Source organism: Meleagris gallopavo, chromosome 5 (genome assembly GCF_000146605.3).
Source record: "Meleagris gallopavo isolate NT-WF06-2002-E0010 breed Aviagen turkey brand Nicholas breeding stock chromosome 5, Turkey_5.1, whole genome shotgun sequence".
NCBI lineage: Eukaryota > Metazoa > Chordata > Aves > Galliformes > Phasianidae > Meleagris > Meleagris gallopavo.
In genome coordinates this window covers 44,549,889-44,571,197 of record NC_015015.2, presented here as the reverse complement: position 1 = coordinate 44,571,197, position 21,309 = coordinate 44,549,889, and the positions used below count along the sequence as shown (strand labels likewise).

Below are 21,309 nucleotides of genomic sequence, written 5' to 3'. Positions count from 1 at the left end.
TTTGGATAACTTCTGACTTTTCTCTCAATTAGAAGAGTTTGTAATGGCTTCTGCCAGCATCAACACAAGCCAATCCACTTTGTTTTAATTATAGCAAAATACAATTTCGTGCAATAGAAATTCAAGATGGATGCAAATCTCCAGTCTGTCTGCATAATGCACACCTGTGTTTTGTATTTCACTGATGCTCTCCTCAGAGCAGTAAGCTCTATGCGTAAGCATATCATCAGGTCTTTCCCAGGTCTATTTGCAACTGTGGTTGTCATTCTGTTTTAGCAAATTACCCTAAACCATATGGAACTGTCAGAGAGCCTTTCACTCATCTCCAAAGACCCTGAAATCGCATTGTCTTCTTCTTAACAGATGTAGATATCAGTCTGAAGCTTGAAAGGAGGGACTAAAATGTTGTGAGAACTTCACACGGCAAGTCAGTGAATGCAATTTGCATGTCATATTATTTTGTGGACCTGAGGCACTCTTTTAAAAATCTCTGGATGGAAGCAACACAAATCCCTGAAGTGCTGCTTGTGTTCCTTGATCTAAGGTGTGTCTTGCTTAGAAACAAACAAGCACAGTTCCAATAAAATAAACAAAGTTATACTGATCACTACCAGGAAAAGATCTGCTTATTTTTTAACATAAATAAATGCAAAAGGCTGACATTCCTGGGGAGGTCTTTCCAATTTGCAGCATATAGTGAGGAACGTAAAAGATGGATGGAAAGTATCTGAAAGCAAAGTTTGTAAAGGAATTTTTAATTAGAAAAAAAGTTGGATGAAAGTTCACACCTTCTGCAATATTTAATCCAACTACTCTCTCGCTACACTAATTGTTACCTGTGATTAATATCTCAAGATAGGGATTTAACCCAAGCATAGCAGATTTCTAGTAAATATGTTTAATATGCACATAAATATGTGAAGAGAGAGAATGAGTTCTTATTCAAGCATGAGTGATAGGAGAGTCAGCAAAATTATAATAATTTGTTATAAAAAATAAAGTATAACTATACTGAGGAAAGAAAAGACTGGTTGATCCATTCTTTCTTTCTGTGAGACCTCAGTGAGATTTGACTGTTTGCCCTGTCCTCACTTACTATAGAGTAACACTATCTGTTTCACTGGTCCTAGACCAGCTTACCTGAGCATACCACTAGACGAGCGTTGGCTCTCATACTTTGTTATAGAGATCTGATGTAGAGCAGGAAAAATGTGAACGGGAGGCCAAATATTTGCTATAGATTGTGGCTGCAAAGATCAGTAATGAGGACAGTACTATCCAACTGCTATTGCTCCAGCAATTTCTAGTAAATCTTTTTCTCCTTTTCTTTTAGTATGTTAAAAGCAAATAAAATGATTATGAGCAGCAAATGAATAGCCGGAGACATTTCTTAACACTGGTGAAAATTTACACTGACTTTTCATTGCCTTTTTATGATGCAAGTATTTTGACTCTAGGCAGACAAGGATATCCTGTGGTGTTCTGTGTTGCACACCCTGATGAGTGTGCCTGCAAATTCACCAAGGGCTGCAGTCTGCAAAGGTGAAGTTTTGATTCATGTATGAGGCTGTTTTTTTTTTTAAAGCTTTCTACAAAGTTTGCTATGCAACTTGAGCTTGATGTTCAAAACATGCCTCAGTGTCATTTCTGTTCCCCAATGTGTCAAAAGCTAACATAGTGCATGCAGCCTTGCTTCCTCTAATGTCTGGCTCATGGTATCAGCATTCATCAGAGATGGAGGTCCCTGTTCCTGGTGTTTCAAGTCATGTGCGGGTCTCTATTGGTACAAAGCAAGAGGTTGTCACAAGTTTTATAGCCCCAGTGCTATTTGGGTCTCTGGGTCATCACTTCACAATGTCATGGAGATAAAGAATTAAGCAAGATTCAGTTTTGGGCTCAGTGCCACATGAAAACAGAGTTGCTCACAAGTAAATAATCAAAAAAACATTTGGAAGGGCTGCAGAGTTCCAAGTTTTGAAGATTTAAACCAGTCTATGAACTACTATATCTTGTCTGACAGAAACAATCTATTCTGACAGATGTTTTTTGCAAATCTTCCTAAACTGCCGCTGTCAGTCAGGCCATTGGGTCTAGTTAAGCAGACCACTGGCCAGATTGATTTTTAGGTACTGAGCACAAGAAAATATTATTAAATCAGATATTTATCTATGGCATATAACTGTGAAAATAACAAAAGTGACACATGATGTACAGTTACAGCAGAGAAAACAAAACCATTGTCATGAAAAATAGGAAGTGCCAAGGAAGAAATGACTCATTCCTTCCAGTATTTAAATAAAATTGTCTTTAACACAATGTTGTACTTACATACACAGATACAGAACATGAGGATAAGATGTCTGAATTTGTCTCACAATCTCAGGTCAAAAGAAAATCACTAGTTAAGGGAAAAAAAAATAATAAACATGGTTTAAGCACTTCTAAAAGGTGCTGTGCTGGCATGCCCTGAATAGCAAAGTGCTGGAGATTAAGCACAAAGTGGATGGACAGACGTTCCTACACTGACATGGTAATATGCCTCACTCTGGTCCCAAGAGACTGTTCCACCTGGGGATAAGAGCTTTTGGCTGTGGAGAGTGGACACTTCTGCAGCCCATCACAGAATCAAAGAGTGACTGAGTCCAGATGGGACCTCTGGGTCAACCAAGTCCAACCCCCAGCTCAAGTAGGGCCACCCAGAGCAGGCTGCCCAGGACCACATCCACGCAGCCCAGAAGTCCACACATGCACGTCAACTACTGGACAACTGCTGTGCATAAATCTCCTCTGGCTGGGCTGGACCAGCTTTGGTCTAGTGACCTGGGGAGCTGCTTGTATCCCATTTCTAATCTCTTGAAACTAAATTCTCTCCATTTTCAGCTCCCACAGGAGCACATCAGTTCCCTGCTTGCTGGGCAGCAGTGCAAGCTGCCCTTGGCATTCCCAGTGCCAAGGTAAAGGTCATTTGTGGCCATCACCCATAGACAGCAATGCCTGCAACCCCGACACTCAGAAAAAAACACCTTAACCAGCCATTATTGGTGGGTTGGGACTACATAAATGCCCAAGGACCAAAGCACAACAGCAGCTTGAGTGGAGAAAATGCATCCTACATGTCTTCACAGCTCTTATCAACAACAAGGCAACTTGGCTGAAATTCAGCTCATTACTCCAGCATTCTTCTCTGCTGTCATGCTTGCTCTCATCTTATCTGAAAAGGTATTAAACAGATTTTCCACAGTTTATTTTTATCACATGCTCAGGTTTTCCCTGGAGCTGTGATCTCCAAACACAACTCAAGAGCTGATTATGCTTAAGTTGGAGATCTGGGTCTCCCTGCCTCAGCTGTGCTGAGTGGCATTATCAAGCCCTGTTGTGTTTTGGGAGACTGTACTAGGAAGACATTTCTTAATGGTGAAGGGATCTGCCCTCTTCTACGCTTAGGGTGGGAGGTTGAGCTGGCAGTTAATACTGCTCTTGAGGAATCAAAGATCTCTCACTTTGGTGGGAAAAGAATTCCAAAATTCCACTGTAATTTATTTGCTCACACTCTTCTTAAGATAACCTAGTCTGTAATGCATAAGTGACTACGGGACAGTGAATACTGCTTGAAAAGAGAGCTAACACAGGAAAGGATTTATTCTGTCTTCTTGCCTGTAGTGATGTCTCTTCTCTCAAAATACTGGTGGTTTCTTATTGCCCTGTCTGCTTACCACCTCAGCAGAGTCCAGCAGCCTGCTGAATTAGGTAAGTGTATGGTTATTTTTAACTGAATTGAATGCTACATGTTTGGATGGCATGTTGTGCAAGAGAGATATACGCTGGTGTCATATGACATTCTGTCCAGACACTTGTCCTAAATTTAGCTCTAAATTTAACCTGAAAGAAGTAGGGCAAATAATTAAATGTCAACCCTGCAAAACAAACCTGTTGCATTGTGATTTGAACTTAAAGGAAGAAGAAATCTCTCATGTGTGCTCAAAGCAGTCAGTGCAGGACAGCTAAACTATTTCAATGACAGTATAGAGTAGAGATAATTTTATCAGGGCTTTAAACACTGTAATTATTACATTTGAATTTGACTGCACTTCAAAAACAGCACTAGGTAAATAGAGATCATGGTGCAGTGTCCTTTAGCACAGTCTATTCTGGTTCTTTGGCTGCTCTCGTCTGCAAAGCAAGAAATGATTCCCTTGCTAGGTCAGCTTATGCAGGGGAGCAGGCCAGTGTTACATGGTAGGAGTCAGCAGGGATGACAGCTTGTCCCTTCCTTCGAGTTGCTGAGCCTGATGATGGTGGACACACTGCCATCATTTGTCCCAGTCCAAGCTGGAGCTCATCCTAAAGAACCAAAGCTTCCCACTTCTCCTGCAGCTGTGCACAGCAGGGTCTCACTCTGCCTCCACTCCAGTAGCCTGGCACATGAAAAGTCATAAATGAATTCCTTGAACCTCACCATGCTGAAAGGTATGTATATTTTGCAAGTTGCTGAATTTAGATAGGGCCATCTTCTGGTTTTCAAGGGCTTTTTATGTGTAAGAAAATAGTAAAATATAGGCAGATCTGTATCTACCCTGTTCTCAGGTCATATACAGCAGTCACAGTAGTTGGAAACCATCAGTCTTCAAGGAATCAGATGCTACCAGAAAAATCAATCAAAAAATCAATCAAAAATCATCAAATACCATGAATGAGCTGAGGGAGATTTTGTTCTGAAATTAGTCTATGAGATAAAATGGAGAGCTCCCACTGTATATTTCCACATATTACTTTTAAAAAATGTAGAAAGCTAGTTTCCCATCAAAATCTCTTTGACTTTTCCACCATTGCTGTTTCAGAGTCATTGTTATTGCAGGACCTTGCTTGTGCTTCATGTTGCCATTCTTGTTCTCTTGTTGCTCTGCAAAAGCCTCAGAGCAAAGGGGTTGCAGCAACATCTCTGAATTTTATGGATTTTGTAAAGGTCAAGAAAAAGAGAAGACTTTCATTAGAATTCTTACTAACATGCATTAGAACATAACATAAATGATATTTGCACAGCAAAGGTTAACTAAAAGACAATGTTTATGCTTTCCCCCTTCCTCCAAGGAACATGTATTTGTTTGTGCAGTCTTCAGGTTGCATTCACACTGCATGAGGATTTCTTGTTCTCTTCTGACTGGTTGCTCTTTCAGTTTGAGTCAGCGGATGTGACCTTACGATGACATTTGCAGAGAGGCAGTGACTTCGATGGCTTAGGGTTCTTCCAAAGCTCTCTGTCAGGGCAGTTTCTGTGCTGAGCCATCAGATATCTCAAATGGGGTTTGGGGCCCTAGTATGGCATGTTCCCCTTGTGATCATAACATGTTTCTAGAGAATTGATGGCTCTGTTTTTATTTTCTGAGACGATAAAGCTTTCTGTGAAGAGGCAGTTGTACACTGTGCAGAATTGCACCCTGACTTACAGGTGAGAGTCAGGAGCCATTGGAGTGGGTTAATTCCCTCCTGAAAAGGCAGTTTTGTTCTTAGAGTAAATATTTGCAGCAGTGAAGTACTGAGGCAGCAGAGTCAGCAAGGAATACTACATATTGTATTTCCTATCCCTGGGCATGTGTGGCACTTTGCACCTTTTCCCATACAAGTGCCTCTGGCTCCTTGTCTCTCTCAAGGTACTGTGGCCAAAGCAATCATTAGTTCTTGCAAAGGAAATTGAAATGGAAACTGTCTTCCCCTGTGGGAGTTTCTGTCTCCTTGTTATTTGAACATGAGTTGTATAGCAGGAGGTATGGAGAAGCTGCTTTTGCTTCTGGCATTTGCACTTGATCTTTGGGAGCGTCAGATGGAAGCACAGCATGGCAACAATGAATGAAAAGCAAAGCTCTGCTTTCTGGAATATGATTATGAAAGATATAGAAATGTGAATCCTAGGTCTGTAATCACAATGAAATATACCATCCAAAATACCTCACTGCCCTTCTACAGTGAAAAAGCTCAGACAAGTTATCCGGGACAAGGAAAGGTCCCAGAGTACCTAACACATGTATCAGTATGCTGTTCTTTATGCTGTTCTTTGGCAAAGTATATTGTGGGGATTGCTTTGCTTTAAACACAAGAAAGTAATTTTAACAGGAACCTAATCAGGTAGCTGCTATTCAGCTGCATAATGCAAGAGGTCTGCTTGGCTGGATCATATCTGTGTGTAGATCCACAGTTACTATCCTCACATGCTCAAAACATTATGTATGAATGACAGGCAGAAACAAAACGGTTATCTACTGGAAACATGCTCTCTGCCCAGGGATTCTTATTCTCACAGCTAGTCAATATTTTCTTGCTCTCAGAGCAGACATCCATGAGTCAAATGTTTGGGTGCAGCAGAGTTGGTCATTGTTACAAGTTACAGGCTAAGGATGAGAATAATAAGGATGAAAATAATTAGTGCTGATGTCCGTTCTTACCTGCATTTCTTCAGGCGGTGCCAAATGTACTGCCAGCTTTGCACACAGAATAAGTCTGTAACAGGATTGTTGATCTCCTCAGATGGACAAATGAACTTTGTTTTTTCACCAACTTTAGTTGCTTTATTCATCTGTGTTTTAATACAAAGCAGCTCTTAGAAGAACTTAGGTCTGCTAATGGAGGTGGGGGCTGTGAAAATATCCAAAAATATAACATATTAAATGTACTTTCCTAACCTGATTTCTGCTGTCTATTTTTAGGAAACATGAAGAATAAAGAGAACGTTGTTGTTCATTTAGTCATTTTCTATTTTTACGTGGTTGTTCTTTGTCTTCTCTCAGATTGAACTCTTTTTTATTGCTCCCTGTTTCTGAGACCCCAGCTGACTCCCCCGTCAGCATGAGTTGGCTATTTCCACCATTTTCTATTTAAAGAGAAAGCAAACAGAACTAATATGCAGTGTCTGAGTTTGAAGTGTGTCCCAAAAAATGGCATGCTTTTATGTATTTATTTTTGCAGGTGATGTTTTGTAATCTCTTGGAATGTCTTGGGGTAAAGCTGAAAATGCAGATTCATAACCAAGTGAGTCCCAGTGGAAATATTAACAAATCTGCTGCAATGCTAATAAATCATAATGATAGTTACTATCATGTTTTGGATATGTTGTAATAAAGATACAAAATTGTTTTATTGGAAAAAATATCAACTTCCAAATGTATGATTTCATGACTGCATAATAATATTTCTGTAGCAATATTTCAAACTTCTATGAGGTCTTCTTCTGAGGATACTGAAGTATTTCACAGGTAGAGATTTGTCAATCTCTATCCATATAAGTAGTCTCACTGGCTTCCTCTTTGTGAGAATTTCTGGACTCATCTCTAAAGTTAGTGTGTTTGACTGTTCCACTCCAGTAATGCAGATGAGACTCAGAGGACTTAAATGATTTACTAAAGACAAAATGGGGAGTTAATGGTATCTGAAAATAGAACTTCTGAAGCAGAGTCGTGTGATTTTATTGGAAAATGGTCCGGCAGCATTCATAGGTGCTCCAAATGTATCAAATCCCTGTGCCCACAGTGCTGCATTCCTCCAGCAATAGGCACTTTAATGCTGCCTGGTCTTTCCAGAATCATGCACTGAGTGAGACACACATGCAAGAAGTTCCTGCATGGTTGTTCCTCCGTGCTGGAGCTTCTGTCTCACTTGTCAGCTAGATCTGGCAGTCCTGATCCATGATCTACCAGCCTGTGGTTTTTGGCTTGCTGAAACAAGTAGTGGGGAAGAGGCTACAGCCCTGTTCCTTGCTGGGTAGGTATAAGAGACACCCAGCTTCATGCAGTATGTCCTGCATGTCTCTCTCCACATACACATATATCTGATGTGCCCCACAACTTGAAGGGTGTGATCTGGTTAAAACTGAAGAAAAGCAAGGCATGAACCATACTTATGACATAGTCATCATTTCTTATTTGTTTCAGGATTCAGAGTATGTTTCACAGAGATTCTGTGAGAGAAGAGTGCATGGACATTACAAGGAAACCCAGGAGCATGAAAGAGAGAATTGCAGAGTGCTAGGTGTGAATGGGGAACCACCTGCAGTGTTCATAGCTGCTGAGACCTTGAACCCAGTGTCTTTTTTCTAATCAAACATCCCATACTGGAAGATTCAGGCACCCATGCCTTTGCCAAGTTGAAATGACAGTGAAGTATCAACATTTTTCCTTGAGTTCAGTGAGTAATCATGCAGGCCGTAGGAATGCCAAGGGTGTGGATCTGATGAGAGCCTGCTCAGAGGCAGGCAGAAGGGTTAAATCTGGGAGGTACTCAATCTTGGTTTTAAACCAAGACAATCTTAAAGTAATATCAAAAAAAAAAGTGCTGGATTTTGTTTAAAAGTCATAGAGGGTTGGTTGGCATGCTGTTAGGATGGAGTTTCACTCTCTTGCTGTCATCATCCAGGTCCACTTTGCCTCAGTAACTGCTGAATGTTCTTTGGATAAAGTAATTGCCTCACACTGAGGTGAGGGGCAGACCATTTAGTGGGCAGCAGAGAAAGGGAATGTGTCATGTAATGGCGATTATCTTGTGCTGGAGTATGTCAGATTAAGAAGCAGCATGGAGATGGAACGATGCTGGTCCTGAAAGGCCTTAAATGCAAAAAGAGTGGCTGGGAAGAGATCACATGAGCAAATGATGTGGTCTTGCTAAATTGGTTCCCTTCCAGATTGCTCTTGCTAAGCCACAGATGGGGTTGTTTACACAGTGATGGGGAGAGTACAGCTGAGGCTCAACAAGGTATTCTGAAAGGAAACAAGACCTGCTGTGATCTAGGTTTTGTTCTCTTTATAGGCAATGTTTTGCCACAGGAATTAGTGAACTAGCTCAACTAAAAAGGATAGATATTGTTTTGATTCTGTATTATATTTGTTATACTTTATTCACAGTATTAGCTGTGTTCCAAAGTAACTGTCCCAAATTGAGGATTATCCTCATGTTTCAGCTAATCCAACAGTGTCAGCTCTCCTGTATGTGCCTGACAGTTTCCTTGGGAAAAGGTTATCTCTTCCTCAGACAGTTTGCCTTATACAGACCTAGGGACAATGTCTACCATTTTAAAATTACAACTTCAAGCAGTCTGACAGAGGGACATCTTCCACATTTAAGTGTTTTAAGAGCAGTTCTGCTCCAGTAATAAGCTCTAATAAATACTTCTAGAAACAAGCTCACAGCTGTTTTTGCCATTTCTGGAATTCTGGAGTCTTGAACTTGTAACCTTGAAAATACATGAGCCACTGTAAAACATAATGCCCACAGTACTGTTTACCTAATTCATTTAACAAGTAGAAGCTAAAGTGAAAGTAAATTGAACTTCCTTTTCCCCAAGTAAATAAAATTCTACAGGACAACTTATTTCACTTCAAAATTATATGGAAATTTCTTTTTTTCTTTAGGTTCCAGAAACATGTCCTTATATGGTCTACTTGTCAGGGACAATAAATAATGATGTAATAGAAAGGTCAACTTTGTGTCATTTAGCTACAGGATGCTTGATGAAGTGAAGTTCCTCGCATTAATGCAACAAAGAAGAACTTTATAATGGGTAAAAGTTTCTGCAGTGCATCTTCAAGCAGGAAATCTGAGATTCAGAACAACTTATATTTTGGCTTGTATTCGCTGATCATGGGGTGATCCAGAAATAAACTCCAGGCTTCAAAGCGAGAGTGTTTCAAAGCTGTCCTGCAGTTGATCGAAACATCCAGACAAGACAGGGAGATGAATACCAACAAGGATTTTCTGAATTAAGACTATATCAAGAAGATAATTCATTTCAATAATATCGTAACTCTTTTATTTGAGAACTAAAAGGTAACACAGATATGCATGTTTTGAATTTACTTAGCATTTTCAATGTCAGTTTGCTATGTCTATGCAAATACTTATAGCAGTTTGTACTGTTCGTAACCAAACACCCTAACAAAATCTTCTGAGTTTGTCATTTCCTTTTGTTTGTCGTTTATTTTTGTTGTTGTGGTTGTATTGATTTTTTTCTTTGTTGTTCTTTCCACACAAGCTGTAAAACTCTCACTGGAGTTCAGCAGAACTGTAGCTCTGTCATTTCCTCATTTTTCTTCTACTTATCAGTAGTGCTTTTATCTTTGTTGCTTAGAAAACTTACTCAGAAATAATTGTTGTTGTCGTAATTACATTGTAAGGTATGATAGCATGCAAGACACAGTGAAAGAAGAAAGATGACATCAGCAAATTATTTATTTCAGTTATAAATTTCTGGTTGATACAACACAAAGTTATTATTGCAGTGATTACTGTATGAATTAATGCTTTCTGAGAAGAAATAAAAGCATGCAGGTGTATTCATTTCCAGTAAAGAATTTGCACAGAATCAGAACTTCATGGCATCATAACACATGCCAGACTGATAGGTGACCTGTTTTGACAGCTGGGGCCGAACGAGGGACTTGTTTGCTCAGAGGATTCCTTTGGGATGCCTGGCTTTGCTCTCCAGCACAGAGCTGTAACTTGACCGGTTTGCATAAGCTGTCGTTACAAAATGTTTTTGCCTGTTACCACAGCTGGACAGCATGAGGTGTTGTTCTTCTAGTGCTCCGGCTCTGACAGATATGATGGGCACTGAAAATGTGTCTGTTTTTGAAACATCATTTGTCTTCTGGCAGTAGTTAACAAATACACTTCAAAAATACCAGAGATTTGGCTAGAAACAGCCCTAAAATTAAGCAAAAATGTGAATGCTTTAAATGCTGTAAATTGGTCTAGTTTCCATTGTCAGCAGAGATCTGGCCTGAAAGATGTAGCAGTAAGGGCTGAAGTGTAGGCTTAGTTTTATGGAAAGACTTCCAACTGTGTTTACCTTCCCTTTGTATACTCCTGCTGCTTCCAGAAGTAAAGGCAAACATAGGGAGTGATATCCACAGAACCCGGGGCTCAATCGCACCTTGCAAAAGGCAAAACAAGCAAACCACTCTTCTTCTCTCCCTCTTACAGCCTCTCAAAGTCTTGATTTTGTTTTTAGAGATGTAGTTTATCACACCATATGCCATAAATGCTGAGGATCTGTATAGAGTTACAAGTTGACTGGGGTAAATGAAGAGTGGTGGTAGGCAGAGTGCCTGGCTCTGCTCCCTGATGACTTCTCACTCACCTGCTACCCTTCTATGATGGCAAGAAGCAATTCTGATAATTCTACTGCCTGGGCTCTACTGAAGGTTTTAAGCTTAATGAGGGAAGGTTTAGATTGGACATCAGGGGGAAGTTCTTCACAGAGAGAGTGGTGAGATGCTGGAACAGGCTGCCTAGAGAGGCTGTGGATGCTTCATCTCTGGAAGTGTTCAAGACCAGGTTGGATGATGCCTTAGGCAACCTGGTCTAGTAACAGATCTGGAGGTCGGTGGCCCTGCCTGTGGCAGTGGTGTTGGAACTTGATGATCCTTGGGGTCCCTTCCAACCCAAGCCATTCTACAGTCCTATGAAGGAGAACAGGCAGCCTTGCTAAGCTTTTTTCTAAAGAAATGCTGTCTATATGGATCTGTTGTTCCAGATGCTAATAGTGTCAAACAGTGCTGTCCTCCTTGTTCAAAGCCAGCTGTAAACCTCATTGTTTATTTATGTTGCATCAAGGATCAGAAACCCATTCTCCCAAATGCTGGATGTTGACAGAGCCCGCTGTACAAATATAACAAACAATCAAATCCTAATTGAGTTTGTCTGTGGCTTTTACCACAAGGTGAGTGGCTTCAGTAGTCACCCTGTGAGCAGCACCTCTGGTTCCAGAGCCAGGTACAGCTGCTCATGGTGCCAGGCAGAGCGTGGCTGCCCAGCACCTCCCTGCTGAGACCACTGTTAGGCCTTACCTGCACCCACAGTTCCTCTGTATGAAACAGACCTGAGTGCTACACTTAAATTAAACTCAAGCCAATTAAACTGAAACCAGGAGAGCAAAGTTACAAATCAGGTGGGGCTGCTGTTTGTGTTAGGAGAGCAGGGTCAGGCCTGTGCTGGAAATAATGATGAATTTAGATCCAGAAGGTCTTGTCAGACTGAGCTATTAAATGGTTGCACAGGCAGTAATATCCTGTGATGTGTCTCTAACAAGGCAGATCACTAATGAGGCAATTCAGACCTGAAGGCAAGGTGTTAATTACTAACACAGGCACTACAACCACAGCTTTAAAAATCAGGTTCTGCTCTTGAAGTACAAGTGATGCAATGTGCTGCTCACGTGTGAGGACAGATTCTTGGGCTGCCAGAGAAATGCAGAGGACAACCTGACATGAAATCCTCCTAAAAAAACCTGGGTTAGAGAAACAGTTAACCCAGCATTTCATTTCTATATCCTGCTCCAATATTTCAAATTTACAATAGGCAGTATGGAAGCAAACAAGCAGATCCAAGATGAATTCAGGGAGACTACTTTGACCATACCTTGCTTAACTGAATTTGTTCATCCATTTGTAGCAAGAAGGATTGATCTTTTTTTTGCACCTTTACTGCAGGTGGTAAGCACCTGTAGCTCATTTTTCTCATGGGCTTTCATAAGGTGGTGGTTGGTGGTTCACTGCTGCCCAAATGGGCAGGGCTGCACCAGGTGACTGTGCCCAGCCCAGAGGGAAAAGATGGTACACACATGGATGGCTGCCACAGCTCTCCTGGATCTCAGCAGCTTCTAACAGAAATGAACTCACATCAGAGCTCTGAGGTTTCACAGCCATTCACTGAAGAATCTCAACAGAGAATGGCTTCAAATCCAACTTGAACTGATATGGATCAGGGTAGCCGAGGCCATGCTTGGCTGTCTGGATGGGCCTGAAAGTTCCTGTGGCCTTTACATGTGACCCTGACACCCACACCAAGGTTGTGTGTCAGATGAGCAACACTGAAAGTTTTCTCTATTTTGGGCCCCACAACATTCTGCCTACAGGATGAGTCAGTAGAGGGAGCTGCTGCCAGCACTGTTGTTTCTGCATGGGGCTCCTGTCAAAATATTTAGACTAGTGAGGATCACCAACACATAGGGGAGCTTCTCCCTTTCCTCTTCGAGTGGATGGATCCCAGTTAACCTGTACAAAAGTAAGAGTGAAAAAGGAACAATCCCCAAATTCAAAAATGTTCTTTTAATTTAGTGAAATTAAAATGTGCCTCAGCAAGCCAGGAAAGACAAAGAGAGGGAGTAAGATGTCCAGAAATGTCTTTTATACCTAGATACAATGGTGTTTTAGAGGGTTACCTAATTCAGTTTGCCACTGCTGGACAGTCAGGATGCTGGTGGTGGGGCTGGAGAGGATGCAGAGAGAGATCTGCCCTAAACTCCTCCAGTGCAGGTTCCCCTCAGAGAACAACACTTAAGCTCCGTTCTTGCCTCCTCCTAAGAATCACTGTGCACCACCTGCATTGGGAGCTTTGGATAAGGTCCTGCCCTCTTAAGTGACAGCTTACTTGAAGTCTCTGAGTCACCATCTGGGCCAGGCCCCTACATCTGGGCACTGCAGCACTGAATGCTGCAAACAAGCTCGCTGACTCCAGCCCGTGGGTTTCACACAGCCACAGAACACCACTTACTAGGTAAGTATTTAGGCTGTGGGATTGTAAGTGTGCTGCCCAGCATGGCAGGAGCTGAGCAAGCCAAGCAGCAGCAGAAGCTGCTGGAAAACAAGGCTGTGTCATGGGTTTGGGCCAGCTGTGGGTTGTAGTGCAGCCAAGGACAGGCACCAAAGCAGCTGGGGCATGGGGCAGCAGCAGCTCTTGTATGGGAGTTATCAGTGGTTTGATGCCTGGGCTCTGTTCCTTGGGACAGGAAGGGGTCAGAGTAGAGCTGAGATCCACTTGCACTGGGGTAGCCTTGGAAGGCTGGACAAAAACAAAACAAAAGCCGACAAAAACGAATTGCATTATTTATCTGAACTGAAGATTTTGGCAGTTTTCATGACTGCAAAATAGATTCTTCCCTGCAAAGAGTCATAACACTAATCCAAAATCTGCTGGGCTTCCCTTTCCCACTTCCTCTGATGTATGCTTGGAGCCTGAGGGAGCTGTGAATGTGGCAAACATTACTGTTTCCGAGGTGAAATACTTAAATCTAAGGGTGGAGTTTTTTCTGTCTTGATTCAAGTTCTTGTAATGCTTTAAACTCTATATTATTTTCTTAGTTTTGGTTAAAAAAATGAGTGTGAGTGTCCTAATGTACATAGCTGTCTGCTCTATATGGGGAGTTACCATTTTCCCCAGGTTGGGACTGTCATCTTAAAGAGCCAAGATTTTCCACCATCTCTCATGATATAAGCCCTTGTCTCATGGACACTGATGGCCAGAATGCCCTTGGGCATCTGAAGAAGATCCTGCTAGAACATCATAATGTATGCATTTGCTGTGCACACAACATGGTATTGATACATCCCTATCACTGCTGGAAATTCAGTAGTAATTTGCCTTTTTTGAGTCTGTTTGATGGTGAAGGTATGCACTCATTCTGTGATTTCTGAGTGTTCCCTGGTGTTTTCCCCTTCTCTCCTTTCCAGCTCTCAACACCAGTTTTCAGAGGGTCTTACCTTAAGTCTTAAGGCTAATGACCTTGAACTTTCTCTGTGAACAGCAAAAAATCAGAATTGAAACTGAGCATTGTCACATTGCTCTGCTAGATGAGTGAAACAAAGAAAGTCACTTCAAAGAATAGCTTTGCATGTTGCTAAAGTGATCCCCAGACAGGGTAGAAGAAATTACTGAGTTGCTTTACAGTGGCAGTGAACCTGCCCTTGCAGAAAACCTGCAGACAAACAAACTGTCCCATAATTTTCTGCCATCACAGCAAGAAATAAAACAACTACAAAATATACACAAAAAGATGTTCATTGGTGTTGTCCAAAATAAATTCACTTCAGAATTGTTTCTCTTTAATCTGATGAGGATTTCCTTTGCCTATTTTTCTCTTGAGCTGTGGTAACCAGGAGTAGATAAGAACCTGCCTTGCGTGCAGCAGCTCTCTTCCCTTTTTAATCAACAAGTGCATCAGGTGTTTGTACGTGACAGGAAGGAGTTTGTTCGCTAAGTTCATGTGCAGATTTGACTGATAATGTTCTCTCCCTGGTGAAGGATTTCTGAAAGATTTGTTACTCGGTCCACTCGAGGCAGAGATGAACAAAGAACAAGATGTTTGAATTTCGCTCATTTTCCACATTTCGATCACCACAATTTCCTTTTACAGGACAGCAAAAAAAAGAAAAATAAAAGACCAAAAATGGCTACAACGGCTGCAAATACCCAAAGACAAACAATAGGCTGCGAGGAATACAGTCTGTACGGCAGCATGAGTGAGGACGAGCTGATCAACATGGCCATCCAGCAGAGCCTGGGGGAGGATCCCGTAGGCCAGGCAGCGGCCCAAGGACACCCAAAGCCACTGGGAGGGGGTCCCAGCGAGGCAGCTGCCCCCAGCCGTGCCAACAGCCACAACCCTCCCTACCACCTCTACCCTTGGCAAAGGTGAGTGAGCAACAAATGTGCTGCCTGCCAGCTTCCTCTGTCAAAACACGTGCCCTTCTAATTAGCTTTGCCAAGCAGCTTCGTGCGCTTGGTCTGAGAGTCTGTCATTAGTTTAAAAGTCAGAGCCTGCTATAAATCCAGTGAGGTCAACAATTTACGCCCTCACAGTGAAATGAAAATCAGCCTGAAGCTGTCTGGTTTAAGCAATAAATTAAACCAGAAAGGGGCACTGCTGTGTGTTTTCCTGAAGTAAAGAAGCCCTTGCGGAAACCAGGAACTCTCTTCTGCCATGCTGCACTCCAGGCTGCAGCTTTGCCAGAGAGGGAGCACAGTGTTTGTTATGGGAAAACATAGGAGAGAGGCCAAAAACCAGCGTATAAAACAGTGTGATCTGGCCACCTTTTAGATGCTGTGGGGGATGTGGTTATTTCAGGTCCAGGTCTGGTTGCAGGCACACTGCCCCTGCCAAGCACAGCTCCAGGCATCCAGCCATGCAGGCACTATGTAGCCACGTGGCAACTGTGGAAACCTGCTGCCAAAGCAGGCATCCTTCTCCTTTTTTTTTCTTTAAAGGCTGATTTCTCAAGGGGAAGGAGGTTAGAAAAGGGAAGGAGGGCTAGAAGAGGGTGAAAGAGGGTAGAAAATCTCTCCATAATCAAGGAAGATACAAAAATATCCTTTGAAGTATTTTTGTAATAAGCCTGAAGAAAATGCAGATTTGTTCCTCCTCCTTTCTCTCAACTCTGCTGCTCTTGCTTGGATCCCAAATCTGGGAAATGTGGGGCAATATGAGGAGCTGGAAGCGTACTTAGCTGCAGAACAGGGATGCTTTACAGAGTGCACTCCTGCTCCAGCTGAAGTTTGTGGCTTCTTGGGGTCATTGCAGTGCATTTGCAATGTCAGCTCTTCTGTGTGGACCTGGTGCTGTGCACCTCCCCTATGAAGAAAGGCTAAGTGAACTGGGTCTGTTTAGCCTTGAGAAAAGAAGACTGAGAGGGGACCTGATCCAGGTTTATAAATATCTGAGGTGTGGAGGGCAGAGTGGTGAGGCCAGTCTCTTTTCAGTGGTACGTGGAGACAGGACGAGGGGAAACGGACATAAGCTGCAGCATAGGAAGTTTCGCACGAATGTGCGTAAGAACTTCTTTATGGTGAGGGTGACGGAGCACTGGAACAGGCTGCCCAGGGAGGTTGTGGAGTCTCCTTCTCTGGAGATATTCAAGTCTCGCCTGGACGCCTACCTGTGCGACCTGGTGTAGGGAACCTGCTTTGGCAGGGGGGTTGGTCTCGATGATCTCTAGAGGTCCCTTCCAACCCCTACAATTCTGTGATTCTGTGATAATAAGAACTTCCCTGGCCATTTAGTCTTGTCCTCCTCAAGAGTCCTTGCTTTTAGCACAAAACTGCATCTTCTGCTCTCTGCATCCCCTGCCTTTGCCTCAGGCCAGCAGCGTTCAACCTCCCAGCAGAGCCGTTGCAGCACTGTAACTCCAGATCTGTAGTGCTGCTGAGTCCTTCAACCACTTGGTAGAGACATGTCCTCCTCCAGCACCTGCTCAGATGTACTTGCATGACACTTGGGGAGCTGATGAATGTTGCCTTGCTGTATGTCTGCTTCCTGTGTGGTGGCAGCAGGGTTAACCTCACTGTAGTCTTATATGGTCATTTGAATCCCCTGACGCTTCCTCAGAGGGCCAAAAATAATCTCGAGCTGAGAGAGCAGCTGAATCCAGCACAGAGCAAGCTGTGGCCATCTGCTTTTATTCAAAGCCCTGACCGGCACGCTTTCTCTCTCTGCCTCTGCAGATGCGTGTCTCTGTTTCTGCTTCAACATGACCTGTTTCTCTTATTCAGAGTATTTCTCTTCATTTCATTCATGTCATCACCACTCCAGATTGGCAGCCAGAGGCCGCATTCAGCCGCCCAACGCAGGGGCAGCCTGGGCAGTCAGACGAAGGTACGACGGCAGCCTCTGCAGCACAGCCCAGCCCATGTAAGTGCCTCCCCTCCTTCTCCTGTTCCACATCTCCCTTGCTCTCTTTTCTCCCTTCATAACTCTTCATCCCTCCAGTGCACATATCCTGGGGACTCTGGGTCATTTGGCAGCTCTGGGGAAAAGTGTGAAAAGCAATCTTCTACCACAGTATATAAACAAGGTGGGAAAGTCCAGGTTCTCAAAGTGATGTTTTATAAATGCTGCTGAATGCTATGTCCATTTGCATGGGGGTGGCCCTATCCAGTGTCTGGGTATAGTGGAACTGTCCAGACCATGACAGGATTATTTCAGCCCTTTTCAAGACAGAGTAGATACAGACACCTGCTGTACCAAACAGTTGCAGCAGCATTTTTCTGTGCCCTGCAGAAAACTCCTTTCTAGCTTTTCTATCTCTCAGTTTGGAACTATTTATTCTATTCAAGACCCTCCATGGATGGATGGTTGCAGTGACTACTGCTCTACCAGTCTTCTTCCTTCCATCTGTCTCCCCTCTCTATATTCTCCCCCATCTTTCCTTGCACCTGGGCTGAACCAGGCTCTGTCTCCTCTCTCTGCTGACTTTGCCCTCCCTGACATTTGTGAAAACCTCTCTGCTGGAACTTGGGTCCCCCCTTATCCTCATCTCCTACCACCTCCCCTTGGTACCACAAAAATTGCACCCTCTCATGAACTGAAATGCTCTGCACTCCTGGCATACCTTATCGTACTCTTCTGGGTGTGATGACTGGAAGGCTGATGGCTTTTCCTGCATCACATGGTTCAACAGATTTTGGTCTACAGTGAAGGCTGGGACTACACTGATAAACCAGTCCTCCTCTGTGAGAGCAGAAGTGTAGCTGGAAAGCCACAGGGGAGCATGCTGGCAAGGCAATCTTAGGGCCCTAGTCTCAGAGGCAGTCACAGCTGATAGCTGAGTTCACCTGGAGAGATGGTGTTCCTTCCTGCTGCCTGCATCTCATCAGGCTGCCGGTAAAAGGAGGAGCTTCTGAACCCTTCTGTGCTCCTCTGAACCTCTTCAGCACTCAGAACTGACCCTGCTATACATCTCTTCTGCAATAAGTATTTATGAGCTTGGCTACTGGCCTTTGAAATGTAGTAATTCTTTTGATAAGGCCCTTAAGGTTAAGATTTCATCAGAACTTCAGACTCATTCCATCATTCTAATGCTATTTTTTTTTCTATTTCTGATGAAATCCAAGCAGCAGAACGTGTCAGTTATTTGCTATATGAGCTAGGCAAAAAACAAGAATTTCAGATGGAGATTCATTAAACTTTCTATACTGATCTGAAATTTACTTGGCTACAGCATCCACAGCCTCGTCCAGCAAACCCCTCTTACTTAGAAATCATTTAAAGTCAAGGATCTCAACAGAAGTTTACTTCATTCAACATCTGAGGGCTCAGGCAGAATAATAACTGATTCTTCACACATTTTTAACCCTATCACCGATAAGTCTGCTTTCACTGAGGTCTCAGCTAATGTGACTCACCTTGCATTTGCTGTGTGCCAGCACCACCCAGGGGTTTCTGCCATACTGACCTTGCATGCAGTGACTCATTCAGTGCTGGTAACTCCATCACATGCCCAGTTGCAAAGTCGTGGTGAGCAACCCAGCCTATATAATGTGAACCTTTGCACAGAATAACAGATGGCTTCAGCCTCCTTGTGCCAGAGGTTGCTAAAGATCCCCACCTCCTTTTCTCCCAAACACACCAATTGCTGATGATGTCTGATTGCAGCAAAATGCTGGATTTCAAGCACCTATATAAAAATTACTTATCCCTTAGAAGGGATTTTAAGAAATTTTAGTTGTAGTCCTCAGGGTACTTTTGGTAGTATGAAGATGCAGCAGAGTCCCCAGGGCATCAGCACTTCAGCTATAAAGAGATTCCTTCTGGCCAGCTGTGTCCAGGACAGCAGCTATGTGAGCAGCTATGTGCTCTAGCTGTTATCTTATCAGGTACCATGCTTGGCTTTGTCCAGTATCTTCCCCTTATTCAAGTGTAGCTATTTTTATGACTCTGCTGTCCTGAGATTGCTGCTTCCAGATATAAAGAGAAAACAAGTGGCACCAAGGGTATGGTATCTTTCTCTATTCCTTGGCGTGCTGCTCCTGCAACCTGCACTAAATGCAGAGATTGTACCAATGACGTGGGTTTTTGGGAACTCACATGCATACTGAGCTACCCATATTTTTCTGTCTCTGATCTCACCCTGCAATGGCATTCTAGATCTCCTGTCTAGAATCAAAGTTTCTGGACGTTCCCACTATTGCTGTCATTCACAGCCTTCATTGCTTATTGTATTCCTACCATGGCAGTGCTAATGCTCTTCCTGAGACACACACATCCCTCCCCAAACCACAGGCTTTCCTAGGTTTTCAACATCCTTACATTTTCTCTCTGAAAATATAACCCATGTGGATTTCTTTGCAAGTGGCCATTAGAACTGGAAGAATACTTTTTCCCTTGGGATATTTACTGCCCTGGATCTTGGCAATTTGCTGCCTCAAAGTAAGGAAGCAGTGGCTGCATTCTCTTGGCACAGCCAGAGAGCCTGTTGGTTCTGGAAGGCACAGATCACCTCTGGGTCTGTGCAGGATGCAGGTTAGCAAAGGAAAGGCTTGTCAGAGAGAAGTCCACCTGCAGGGTGCTCATCATGCTTCACTTCTTGGTGGCATGCAGTACTCCATGCTTTTTCTAGATTATCAGTGAGCCTCTTGCTAAGTTCCTAAAAGGTTCAGAATTAGGTAACATCAAAAAAGATGTCTGGCTCAGCCAGCTTCTGAAAACAGACTTTCTCAAGGGAAATGAGAAGTACCTCTACAACACAAGAACAAGATTAACTAAAAACTTCTTCTTTAAGGCTAAGCCACCTGCAAATCGAAACTAAAATTATCTTCAGTGGTAGAAAGGGGCAATTCTTCTCTAAACTGAACTTGGTTTTGAGATATATGGAAATGTCTTGCCATTTGGGTCAGCAAATGGCAAGGTGATGTAATTATCACAACCATGGACAATGTAGAACTGGACTTACTCAACTACAGATATCTAAAATAATAATATTTATGTCAAAGTTTAGTCACATCTTCCTTATATTCTATGGAAAGAGATCAGCACCTCCAGACAGAGATTATTCTGATCTGTTGTGAATAACCTAATTAGAGCAGATAGATAAATTTCACCTCCAGAGGCCCTGTAGCTAGGTATAAATTCTTAGCATATGGGCTATAGGAGTTCATTGTTTTGTTCAAATGATAAAATGATATTGCTGCAAAAGACCTCTCAGTAATGAAGGAAGCAGTAATCAGGTTTTAATGCTGTTTTAAAGAGAACTTGACCCTGTGGTAGCAGCAATCAGGGATGGAGATGAAAAAGAGATCTGCAACATGATGAAATCAGGAAAAGACCTTTCTGAACCTAATAAGGATGGCTGGTTACCCCTCCATGAAGCTGCATACTATGGCCAAGTGGGTTGCCTGCGTCTGTTGCAAAAAGGTCAGTGAAATTAAAACTGATTACAAAAGAAGGAAGAAGAATACGAGTAAGCCAAATAGCAGAATTAGTATCATACTAGTCCTTGTCTGATACTATGTCTGAAGCATTATTCAGCTTCTATGACTGCATATTAATTTCACTTTCTCTTTGAGGATAGGCTTCCAGAGGTAAGCCTTAAAAGTTAGGAACTTCAGGAGAAAGTGATGTTTGGATAGATTTTGTCAAGCTCCAGACTTCTCCCAGTAAAACCCTGTAGCTTGAATCTTGGCTATTGTGGGCTACTTGGAATCCACAGTTGGCATCAGTGTCCTACTAGCTGAAGATCGAAACCAGAACTTCCTTGCCAGTGACTGAAGGTGTTTAAT

The 21,309-nt window shown here is 42.8% G+C and overlaps 1 protein-coding gene across 1 annotated transcript in view; it reads left to right on the top strand.

Moving 5' to 3' along the window:
• The first annotated feature begins 9,411 nt into the window (after positions 1–9,411).
• Positions 9,412–21,309, top strand: part of ASB2 (ankyrin repeat and SOCS box containing 2) — a 28,281-nt gene continuing 16,383 nt past the window's right edge. The window contains exons 1-4 of the mRNA XM_031553659.1: positions 9,412–9,807; positions 15,173–15,450; positions 17,345–17,443; positions 20,778–20,944. Coding sequence (XP_031409519.1) covers positions 15,206–15,450; positions 17,345–17,443; positions 20,778–20,944 — 511 coding nt within the window. The 5' untranslated portion in view covers positions 9,412–9,807; positions 15,173–15,205. The remainder of the gene's footprint in view (positions 9,808–15,172; positions 15,451–17,344; positions 17,444–20,777; positions 20,945–21,309) is intronic.